The 12,903-nt window shown below is 42.9% G+C and overlaps 1 protein-coding gene across 1 annotated transcript; it reads left to right on the plus strand.

The window, feature by feature from the left end:
* Nucleotides 1-9,651: 9,651 nt before the first annotated feature.
* On the plus strand, nucleotides 9,652-11,394 carry GSTUM_00000492001 (uncharacterized protein; the record flags this gene model as incomplete). The annotated part of the gene is made up of 3 exons (XM_002837624.1): nucleotides 9,652-10,143; nucleotides 10,193-10,287; nucleotides 10,347-11,394. 3 exons carry the CDS (start codon nucleotides 9,652-9,654, stop codon nucleotides 11,392-11,394), a joined length of 1,635 nt encoding a protein of 544 aa, XP_002837670.1.
* Nucleotides 11,395-12,903: the final 1,509 nt, after the last annotated feature.

Below are 12,903 nucleotides of genomic sequence, written 5' to 3' on the forward strand. Positions count from 1 at the left end.
AAGGAAAGGCGATTAAGTAGCAGGTATGGGCCCGTAACATTGAGAGCAATAGTGATGATACCCAATCCAGTGAATATGAAGAAATCCATATCGGATATATCCATGTGGAATACAATAGTGTCTGATCTCCCACTATATTCAAGACACATACCACCCTAAAAGGTACTATTCTGATCAACAGTAATAGGGCTCGAGTCCTATTTAACACTGGTGCAATTGGAAAGGACATGATCAGCAATGCCTTTGTCTCTATCTATGGACTCACAACCCGAGACCTTAACTAGCCCATACCAGTCAATATGGTGGTAAAGGGGTCACTATCCATAAGCCATAAAACCTGTTATGATATTATCGAACTTGGGTCTGCTATCCTTCTCCCTCAAGAGATACTGGTAGGAAATCTAGCTAAGTATGATATCCTGATTGGAATACCATTCCTAAACTGCCGCAAGGCTAAAATGCAATATGGAGAATCTACAATCAATTTCCCAGAAAAGAAGGTCAGAGTCTCATGTAAACCAACAAGTGGAGAATACTATACCACAGTCTGTGAAGTAACTGCACAATGCCTATTGGGTAAATACTCTGATATTTTCCCTAATCAGATCGCAGAAGAACTACTACTCATGAGGAAAATAAATTACTATATCCCCCCACAGGATCCCTCTAATCTCAAAAACCAACCAGCTTACTCTATTCTTGACACATATAAAGACCCACTATGCGATTGGATTAACCAGAACCAAACAGGTGGAATCCTCTACTGAGCAGAAGTACTAGGTGCTGCACTAATATTTGTCCAGCTCAAAGTAGACGGTAAAAGAATCTGCCCCCTGGTTGACATAAAACTCAGGAATGAAAATACTATGATGGACAGTTCTACTATCCCCAACTAGACCCTAATCCTGAATGCAGTAGGACTGGCAAGATTCTGAAGCAAGATTGACCTAACTGATACCTATTTCCAGACAAAGTTAGACCCAGAAAGCAAACTCTATAACAGTTTCAAGACACCGTTCAGATGTTTCATTAGCTGAGTCATATTACAGGGAGACATGAACGCACCCGCCACCTTCATGTGTATTATGGAAAACGTTCTAAGCGAACACCTCCACCATTTTGTATGGGTTTATATTGATGATATCTTTATCTTCTCAAACACCGAAGAGCAACATGCATAAACATAAGTTTAGTGTATATCAAGCTAGGAGAAGCTAAATTCTATGCTAGCTGAAACAAATCTATTCTATTTGCTGATAGACTTGAAATCCTAGGACATGTAATAGACGATGAAGGAATACATGCCGCTCCAGAAAAGATTACCTGTTTAACAGAATGGACACCCCCCAGAAATCAAAAGAAACTAATGCGGTTTCTAGAACTTGTTAATTACATCTTCGAGTTTCTACCACATTACTCCACGGTGACCACATCTCTCACAGACCTTACCAGTAATGCAGAATTCGTTTGGACTCATACTCATGACCAAGCCTTTACCAACATCAAGGAATTAATCAAGAATGCCAATGTTATATAACCTATTGACTACAATAAGCCAGATCCAATCTGGCTGATTACTGATATGTCGGATATTAAAGTTGGAGTATGGGTTGGCCAAGGACCATTGCATGAAATGGCAAGACCAGCAGCATTGTACAGCAGGAAGTTCACTAATTTACAAATGAACTACAGAACATCAGAAAAGGAAGCACTTGCAGTGATCGATGCTCTTGCCGCTTTTAACTACATCTTGATGGGCAATACGGTCATCATTATTACAGACCACCAACCACTCACTAATCTGAAAACCGACAAGATTCCCAGCCAGAGACAAATATGATGAATAGGAGAAATAAGCAAATACAATGCAAAAATTGTCTACACCCCTGAAAGAACCAACTGTTTAGCAGATACTCTGTGCCGCATTTATGAGAACCAGATACTCCCAGACCCCTCTCTTGTTTATAACCAAACAAGACAAAGCGAAGATAGCCCTGATGACACCTCCTATGAATAAGAATCAACATTGGCTACTACCTGTACTGCCCCTCTCTCTATTCCTTTCTCTTATACTATGTACAGGGCAGCTGGAACAGAGTGTGGAAAAGAAATCGTTGATGAATGGAAAGATGATTGCACCCTCCGCAGTATACCTCCTCATGAGCTTGAATAAAGCAGACTCTACTGGTGCCACTGTAATCTCGATACCTGATCCTTTTACCAGACTGAAATTAAATTTGGCAACAAATACCAGCAACTGTACTACACCTCTACTGAAGATTCTAAAGACAGCAGCTTCGATACTGCAGAAGGAGAACAACAACAAATGATGGATGACATCAATGATGGATCAATCCAACTACCCCTTACTACTGTTAATCCTGCTTCAAGACGGTACCAAGGTCTTGAACAACTCAAAGAAGCAGCATCCTACCTGGATACAACATCCTACCAATAGTTAGCGCCTCCATTCCTACCCCCTATAATAGATTTACGACCACTATTTGGCGGACCCTTACCTGTATATAATAATAAAACTATAATCTCTGTCATGCCATCTACAATTCCTGAACATTGCTGACAGCTCTATGAAATCTTTGTAGAAGAGGAAGACCGTATCAAACGGACAAGAGGATCCGGCATTGAGGATGAACGAGATGTTAGATTAACTATAGAGGAATTAACCTCCACCTTCTGAAACCAGATGATAGCAGGATACCGCCATGATTCAATCTATTTCAAAGCTATGGACTGCTGCAAACAAGGAGGTCTCGCTCCCTACAACAGATCTAACGGAATGGTCTATACCAGCACTCGCTATAGTGAATATTGTTTATACATTCCAAAGAGCCACATGTTCAATGGAATGACTATTAGGGAATATGTCATTACTGGAATCCACAATAAAGAATACCACAGTGCCGACTACAACATCTAATACTGCACGGAATATGTTTACTAGCCCGAAATGTGATACAATTTCCGTGATTTCGTCAAACAATTTAATCTCTGGCAGTCAAAGAAGAAATGAACACAACTACCTGAAGGGAAAGCCCTGACACATCAGTTACCTTGTAAGATATTCGAATCCTTTGCTATCGACTTTGCAGAACCATTCAACAAGTCTACCAGTTATCACACTGTCGTGGTAGCTGTCAATTGATTCTCTGGATACATATGGCTTATATCAATAAAAGTTACCAACTCCTCTAAAGACACCTAGAATAATCTCCAACGATACCTATTTACCCCCCATGGATACTCATTGGCTATTGTCAGTGATGCTGATTCCCATTTCACAGTCAGACTTTGGAAACAAACCTTGACTTCCCTTGGAATCAATCACATTATGGCTGCTCCTGGACATCATGAAACTAATAGCCGGGCTGAACAACATATGCATGAAGTTAAAACCAGAATTTGGAACCTGATTAATAAAAGAAAACTCAACAGAAAACTCGGCCTTACTGAGCTTACTGCATATATCAATGCCAAATATTTAGACACCCTAGGAATGTCTCCATACAAGGTAATCTTTGACCATCAATACCCTCTCCTACCTACTACCCTATTCAAGAACTCCTCTATTCCTGCCTCTGATGACCACTTAAACAGCCATCAAGCCATCCTGAATGATACTTGCCAAGCGGTTAAAGCTGCACGATTCTGAAGTACCACTACCGTTCAGAAGTGACGATGCAAACATATATCTATTCCACCTAGTGACAGGCTTATGGTCTATGGAAATATGTTTATTACCAATATTGTAACGTGTTCGCAAGGTGCTAATCACGTTATCGGTAATAGATACGATAGTTGGCAGGTAGCCTGCTCTTCCAGAGAGGAGGCGAGAGCTGAGAACTAAAGGAGGCTTCGAGGGTGTACTGGGGAACAAAGAAGTAACCGTTCAACCAAGTATATTGAAATACTGTCTGTCGAAGTCTGCCTTTTCTATCGTAGAAACAGGCGGTCTTTAAATACACACATCTGTTCATGTCTAGCATGAACGAAACTAATCAAAGGTATCAATTAATACTCTTTGGTAAAACTCCTTAAGTATCAAAGCGATACTTAAAACAAAACATAAAGCAAAACCAAGTATCAAATGATACTTAAAACAAACCAAGTATCAAAGTGATACTTAAAACAAAACATAAAACAAAACCAAGTATCAAACGATACTTAAAACAAACCAAGTATCAAAGCGATACTTAAAACAAACCAAGTATCAAAGCGATACTTAAAACAAACCAAGTATCAAAGCGATACTTAAAACAAACCAAGTATCAAAGCGATACTTAAAACAAAACATAAAACAAAACCAATAACCAAGTACCCGTACCGGTTACAAATATTGGATGCAGCAAGAAACAACAACCACAATGGTGAGGACCTGTAACGATCCCCTTTTAGATAGTTAGTTCTTGGCGACGGGGAATGATACTTATCATTTATGTCTCCTTCTTTCTTTGTCTTACGATAGCCCTAGGCTTCTGCCTACATTACCGATAGTACAAGACCTTGGTCTCCTATCGGAAACGTCTATCGTAAGCTTTCTCTAACTCGTCTTCGTGACAAGCACTTCTTGGCGTAATGATAACGTTGCAATGAAGATAAAGATCGTAAAGGTGTTTTTATATTCGTTAAAGTAAGAAGTAGGAAAAGTACTTAGAACAAAGCGTGAAGAACCTATCTTCCTCAGCCGCCTCGGCCTCCTTATATAGTATTCTTCCCGCCCGTAGTCATATGACCTAAAGTGGTCACATGTGTGAAACCAAATCATAACAAACTAATCATGTGACCAAAGTGATCACATGCTCAAAACCCATGACCTTATAGCGAGGTCATGTACAAAACTCATAAACCTATCATAACGCAATAAACAAGTCATATGACTCGACTGAGTCATATGCACGAAACCCATAACCTCCTAATGAAGTCATGTACAAAACCTAAATCATATGCGCAAGGCTTACCTGCAAGGCATACTCGCAAGGCATACTTGTCAGGCGCACGTCCCATGACTCATACTTGAGCCATGTGCGAAAGCATCACAAATTCTACACATAACTAATCATATGACCCTAATGAGTCATATGTGTGAAACAATAACGTACCTGTGACTCACAACTATGGGTCACCTGAAAACCCTTTCCTCGCTAAGCCACATTCGTGACAGGACCTTTCAAGGTCTTATCTTTTGATGAGCATACTGAAAACTATACTATCCAGATGGACAGAGGCATGTACCACTGCAATACCACCATTTTCATGCATCGGCTGTCCAAGGCTTCTACCCTAATGACGACCCTAAGTTCTCTGAAAGAACCCATTCTCTACCTGTGCCTATCATCATTGATAAGAAGGATGAATGGAAAGTTGAAAAAATCTGAGACCACTACCTTTGGCATGGAAATGATCAGTTCCTGGTTAAATGGAAAGGTTATCCAATATGCAAAAATAGTTCTGAACCACTAGAGGGGCTGGAGTATGCTCTGGATATGGTGAACAAGTGGTGAGAAGACAACATGCCAAACAATTCTCTAACATGCGCGATTAATTACATCACAATGTGCTGGACACCAACTATGCCGGAAACTGAGTAATGGCAAGTTGAACTTGAAGTCTGAGATAGATTTTAGGTACCATACTTTGAGTGGGAATTTGAAAGCAGTGATGAGGAAATCAAGACTATGGAACAAGTCCTCAATAACCTCACCTAATCACCATTCACCATCTGAATACTATAGCGATATCAAACTATGTAGAACTCAATGGAAGGCTGCGATGACAGCTTGTTGGACTGTTGTTGAACTGCAATGTTAACTAACCTGAAAACTACTTCACTATCCTCTGAGTAGACTACTGCCCTGATTGCAATAACACTTGGATAGACATATAGCATGAATCTGATATTCATGATTATTGTGATCTGCATTTCTTTAAGTCTTGTTGTTTCGTCAGGATGTCTTCTTGTCCCTGGTATGACACTTATGATGAAGAACTTATAGCAGGAAATGAATCCTTTAGTTTCTCAGACTCCACTATTGATATTAATTAGGTTTTATTTGTTTAAACAATTCTTTTATTGTGGGAAATGTAACTGGTACGGGTACTTGGTTATTGGTTTTGTTTATGTTTTGTTTCAAGTATCGCTTTAATACTTGGTTTGTTTTAAGTATTGTTTGATACTTGGTTTTGTTTTATGTTTTGTTTCAAGTATCACTTTGATACTTGGTTTGTTTTAAGTATTGTTTGATACTTGGTTTTATTTTATGTTTTGTTTTAAGTATCGCTTCAATACTGGGTTTGTTTTAAGTATCATTTAAAACTTAGTTATGTTTTATATTTTGTTTTAAGTATCATTTTGATACTTGATTTGTTTTACCAAAGTGTATCGCTTGATACCTTTAATTAGTTTCATTCATACTAAACATCAACAAGATTTGTGTATTTAAAGACAGTGTGTTTCCACGCTGGAAAGGCAGACTTTGACAGACAGTATTTCAATATACTTGGTTGAATGGTTACATCTTTGTTTCTCAGTACACCCTCAAAGCCTCTTTTAGTTCTCAGCTCTTGCCTCCTCTCTGGTAGAGCAGGCCACCTGCCAACTATCATATCATTTACCGATAACTTGACTAGCACTTTGCAAACACATTACAGTGGTTAGTTTTGTCCATGTACAATACTTAAAACAAAACATAAAATATACTAAGTATTAAACCATATTTCAAATAAACCAAGTATTAAATGATACTTAAAACAATACATAAAACAAACTAAGTATCAAATAATCCTTAGAGTAAAATACAAATCCTTAACCAAGTACCTGTACCGGTTACATTTATCATTTACAATCTTACCACTCTCTATTTTGCTATTTTAGTTGCGGATGAGAAAATTCAACCTAGTATAAGTTCTAACAGAGAGAGAGTTCAGATTAAGGATAAGAGTATAACTAACAGTATTTGGTATCTCTACATGATAGAAGTAAGAACTTCAAATAGAGTTACTGTAGATGCGGTTGTAGGTGTTACTGATATTGTTTGATATGTAGAACTAACCTGTAGTTAAATATAGAAATGTTTAAGTATAAGAACATTCTTCTCAATATACTGCAAGTTAAACAGTCACTTTATCTTTCTCTCAGCTTTACTATCTTCTTAGAATAATATCCATTAATATTTTACAACTCTATCCTAATAGTATCCTGAAATCTCTTTAAGTTTTTTGAGATACTTAGGAATAGGTTACAGTCCTGATATGACTCTGGTAGGAAACCATTGTCTTAGAAGGCATAATGGTTAACACACTTCCAATTTCCCTAGATTTATCAGTGTTACCACCTACTATCCTAGGCAGCCAGAACTCAAAGTGTCTGTCTGGCAGTGAAACAGGCTCCATGAAATAGGTCAAGCTTTGGTAAAATGATATTATATTAACTGTTTTAAATATTATAGAATACATTGCTAAGAACACTCAGAAACCACTTACACGAAAGATGCTCAGAATGCAGTGCTTAATCCTAGACCCTAAGAAGCAGTTTTGTTGCTTTCCTTGCCGCTACATCCACCAAGGGGGGGAAAATTTCTGATATCATACTGGACATGCAGCTTGGAGCTCCCGGCGTGTCATAAGAGAGCTGACTTTACTGCTTTAGTTTGCTCTTTTTGTTCGATTTCAGTATGCACTGAACCTTGTTTCAATTTGTTTCGTGAATTCTATGGGTTTGGATTCTATTTCTTATCATACACATTTTTTTCTTTTCTTCTCTCTGTTATGGTGGTTTCTGCTGCATTTCACTTTATTTCTGTCCTTACTATACACTTCCGAGAGGTGTGAATCCATATGGTAGATCCTTTCTTTTTTGAAACCGGCTATATTTTAGCACCACAAGAATGCAGGGTGTAACCTTTTATTTCGAACAACGAAATCAAACGAGTTCGCGAAGTGACACAGGAATAGAAAACTCACATCACCGCCGGGCAAACCCTCACAACAGGGCGATCTGACCATTCCAGCTAAACAACACCATATCGTCCGACTAACAGAAAGACAAAATCACACTTCTCGACTATTACAATTTTCACGGTAGTTAGCGGCGCGGCTAAACAGAATATTCCTCTTCGCGAATGCGCCACTTCTCTTCCTTGGCCTCATTATCAGAGGACTAAATAAATTTCGGGGCCAGAAAGGTTAGTCTTATCGAGAAACTTGTCTCTTACTGCGGGGTACAGTGCCCTGATTTCGCCTAGAGGTGCTCCTTCTTGGTTGCCCGATTGGAAGGCTGCTAGACCCTGCCAGGAAAACAGTCCTTTTGGGGGAGATACTGGTATTGGACTCGAGCAACCGCTCGGGCATTTGGAGGGTTGGGGGGCAAATGTTTGCGGCTCTAGGATGTTCGGTGGATTCCCCCCTCCTTGCTAATAGCTAGACTAATCTAAGCAAGAATATAAGTGATTCTAGCTTTCTCTCAATTAAGGAATTCCCCAGACTTACCGGCGCAACGTCATGACAATGTGATGTCTTGAGATTCTAGTTAGTAGCGACCAATGGCTAGCCGTTTTTTGATCCCAGTCAAATAACATCCAGCCAATCCAAGGTCCCCCCGGATACGCCTCGGCCTGTAAGACTCGGTAGTGGCAGGCGCGCGAGCGTTTTGTGATACCGGTAGGCAATTCCATTTCAGTATTGTGCAGAGCCGGTAGGAGTACAGTACAGTACTCGTACAGTGCAGAGGATGCGACCAGAGTGTCGCACAGAACCTCGCACGGTGCGAGGAAAGGTCTGATGTGGAGTACTGTACTGTACAGTACCGTATTATTGATGTTATCGGAGGATATGTTGGGAAAGTGAAAAAAGAAAAAGAAAAAAAACTGCTGCCGTCTACAGAACCCGTTTTGCCAGCTCTTTTCCGAGACAAGCACTTTGGTTTCTCCGTTTGTCCCCCTTGCACTGTCATCCTGTTGCGCGGTGAGGAAGAAAAGAAGAAAAGGGAGGAAAAATCAGGCCATAAAAGTATTTCCTCCCATGATGCACTCGGTGACCAGGGTGTAATCCGTGAAAATTCCCAATGGGTGGTCGTTTCTGATATGCAGCCAACCCTATTTGATTGTGAAGAGGGGAAATTTCACCATCAATTTACCATTCTTTTACCCTGCGGGAGGCCTTTCTATGACGGTTTGGTCGGCACCACCGTTTTCCCGGATCAACCCCACCCATCTCGGCCAACTTGCAAATAGAGGTGACATGTTTTCGAACGGTGAAGGCATTCTCTGCTCAACTGGGGCCGTCCTGCAAACCAGAACCGGGATATCCGAATCTCATTCTGCCCGACACTTTTCCCCCCCTACCTTGCCTTAATGCACTGAGTCGTGTTGCTGGGCTTGCTTGGTTTTTTTTGTGTTCCGTGATTTTTTCGTGATCTGAGGGGGTAGGTTCCCGCGGTGTATGATACAGTATGTGTGATTTCTTTTCTTGCTCACTGAGGGCATCATATATGCAGTGGAGTGGAGTGTGTAGGGCTTCTAATTTTTTAGCATAAATAAACGGTCACACCTTCAATAGTTGATCAGATAATTCCACCTTTTTTTCGTTAGACTTCAAATCTATTAGCTGCAATTGCCCTTCTAGGATACAGTACTGACAATGGCTCACTTCTACCACTTCAGCTTCCACAGTTCCATCGGGCATCACGGGCCCAAGCGGACCCCCAAACAAAATTCCGAAGAGAAAGCCCCGAAGGTGACCGCTCCCGTCACTCCCGAGACGGCTTCGCAAATCCAAGCGCAGCAGACGACAAAACGCATCCTCCGCCGAGTCGATCTGCGACTTGTTCCCATCCTTTCGCTACTCTATCTGCTGTGCTTCCTCTGCCGACAGAACATTGGAAATGCAAAGACCTACCATATGACATATGACCTGCACTTGACCACACAGCAGTACCAAATTGCATTGACCGCCTTTTTCCTCTCGTACTCCACTTTTGATATTCCATGTAATATCATGCTTAAGAAACTTCGGCCGTCCGTGTGGCTGCCTCTTATGACGCTTTTGAGCGGGGTTATTACTGTTTGCATGGGAGTTGTCAAGAATGCGGATGAATTGATTGTTGTGAGAACGTTTCTGGGAATGACCGAAGTGGGTTCTGCTGGCTCGCCGAGAGTGTGAGTGGTACTGACTCGATTAGTGCGGTTTGTTCCCCGGTGTGGCGTACGTGATAACGATGTGGTATTGCAAGAAAGAAGCGCAATTCCGACAGGCGCTATTCTTCTGCGCGGCCAGGTGACTTCCCCCCCCTGCTCCTCCGGGGGTCAATCGACACCGCTAACAAACACACCTAGTATGGCAGGAGCCTTCGCTGGACTCCTCGCTGTCGGCCTTAGCAAAATGGACGGTTTGGGCGGCCAGGAAGGCTGGCGCTGGATTCTAATAATCGAAGGTCTTTTGACAGTAGGGGTTGCCATATGCGCCTTCTTCATAGTCCTTGACACCCCCGATCGCGCCAAATTCCTAACAAAGGAGGAGAAAGAATTCCTCCTCCGCCGCCTAGAAGTCGACCAATTCGGCGAGGAGGAGGACGAACTCACGGAAGCCGAGAAAGCCCGGATCCACACCGACCTGCCCAAGTCGCAAATATTCAAATCGGTGTTCACGGATTGGCATATCTACGCTCATATCCTCGTCTTCTACGGAATTTCCTGCCCGCTTTACAGCATCTCTCTATGTCTACCTTCCATCGTGCAGGAGTTGGGATACACCTCTGCCCAGGCCAACTTCCTTACCGTACCTATTTACATAACCGCGTGTTTACTATCGCTGCTAACGGCGTACCTTTCGGACAGGACGGGGATGCGCGCGGTTTTTATTGCTATTTCCTATACTACCATGTTTACTGGCTTCCTTATTGCCGCGCTTCGTCCTGGACACTTTCCTGGTCTGGCATACGCTGGCTTGTTCATCGCTGCCTGCGGGGTATATCCGGCATTTCCTGGTATGATCACTTGGTGCAGTAACAACCTAGCATCAAGCGGAAAGAGGGCAATCGCTATGGCGCTACATATCGGCATGGGCTCATTTGGTGGCGCGATGGGCGCAAACTTCTACCGGGTGCAGGACAAACCTTTATATAGATTGGGGCATTGGCTGAACTTGGGATTTGTCTGTGTTGGTGGGGTCGCGATTGCCGTGATCTACTTCAGCTACTACACGGAAAATAAGAGGAGGGAGGGTGTGCGCGCGGGGTTGGTAGAGGAATTGGAGAAGGAGATTGAGAAGGCTGGCAGGGGCAAGGGGGAGGGTGAGAAGCTGAGGAGGGGGTTTGTGGTTAAGAAGGAGGAAAGTCTTGCGTTGGAGGGGGATATGAGCGTTTGGTTTCGGTATATGATGTGATGCGGGGTAGGACGGCTATGTGCATGATTGGCGTTATTCGGCTAACATTTGGGAGTCCTTTCATCCAATACTCCGCCTTGTATTTTTAGAGGCGATATCGTTTAGTAACAGCATAGTAGTCGGGCATTGCATGCGTCAATTAATCCTTGGTACCGTTTGGCACACCGTGGAAATGTGGTCATTCTGGCTTTTATGGAAAATTTGTTCCTGATGAGATATTTTAACATTTGACCTTTTTTTTGGTTATACCTTCATCTGTTGTGTATTGGTGGCCATCAACTATGACTTTTCGTCAGCCCATTTTTTTACAAGTAATCACGGAGTCTCGCTCGTTAAGACTTGGCTTTGTTATCTGTTATTCCGAGGGTAGTCTCTCCTGCGCATGGGATTTAAGGTATACAATAGGAATGATTTATTATGACACTTAGGGTGGGTTGTAGAAGTGCATTGCCCGTGGAATAAACTTCCAATGGCCATCTACGGAACCATGGTCTAGAGTGAAAGGAGGCCTTATCCTAAATTTATCTTAAGGGAAGTCGTGTGTTATGCTATTAAGAACTCGTTTTTTTTGGAGTCTAAACTGCTCTTACCAGCCGTCGATCTAAGGTATCAGGTTCTCTGAGCCTAGCTTTCCTGGTCTAATATAGCTAGTGTATGAAGGGAAATATCAAGATTACCCCAGAAGGTTGTTTCCGGGAATCACTTGGAATCACTTGGTTATATAGCACGGTGGGGAGAGCGAGCTCGTGAGCACCGAAGCACATGCCAGCGAGACCCACCGAATATTGGTCCCTTCTCCTATGTGATATCGCCCACCGTTCAGCTCTACCATGCTCCACCGCAGATTCACTAGAGCCCTATATAAACTCTTCTCCCCTTCTCCCGGCAAGGCCTCACCCACGACTAAAACACCATCCTTCCAATGTCCCAACCTCCCCAAAGCCAAAGCATGACCCCCCGTTCTACCCCCTCGCACCACCCGACCTCATTCCCACCCCCGCCCGACCCACCGCGCACACACACCCGCCCCCCCCTCGGCGAAACCACCACACAGCTCACGCCTGGCAGGCCCCCTACCTACCAGATACTCAGTACCCCGCCAACGGACTCGCCAATCCGGCAGGAGGCTGCGCCCTCATATGATTCCTTCTCCTCCCAGTCCACATCAACGGGTGCCTCTCCTTCCCCATCACCAGAACCGAGGCGGAGAAGGCCTCCACCTCTATTCCACTTAGCCCAACCTTTGGGCCGGCCAACTGACCTACCCACATTCTTGGAAGATATCGAGCGATTGAAGAGGTTGATCGTCAAGGCGAAGAACACCCTGAGAAGAGAAAAGATTGCTATTTTGGAGAGGGAGCTGGTGGGAGGGGAGCACGGGTGGAGGGTTGGGCTTGCTGTGGCGTACTTGGAGGGGTTTTTGAGGGGGGTTAGGTAGTAATTTTTTCCCCCTCCCCTTTCTAGATGGTTTGAGAGTGCGCTTGGGGGCGGTCGGAAGTGATTACTTTG

Source organism: Tuber melanosporum, assembly GCF_000151645.1.
Source record: "Tuber melanosporum whole genome shotgun sequence assembly, scaffold_198, strain Mel28".
In the NCBI taxonomy this organism is placed as follows: Eukaryota; Fungi; Ascomycota; class Pezizomycetes; order Pezizales; family Tuberaceae; genus Tuber; species Tuber melanosporum.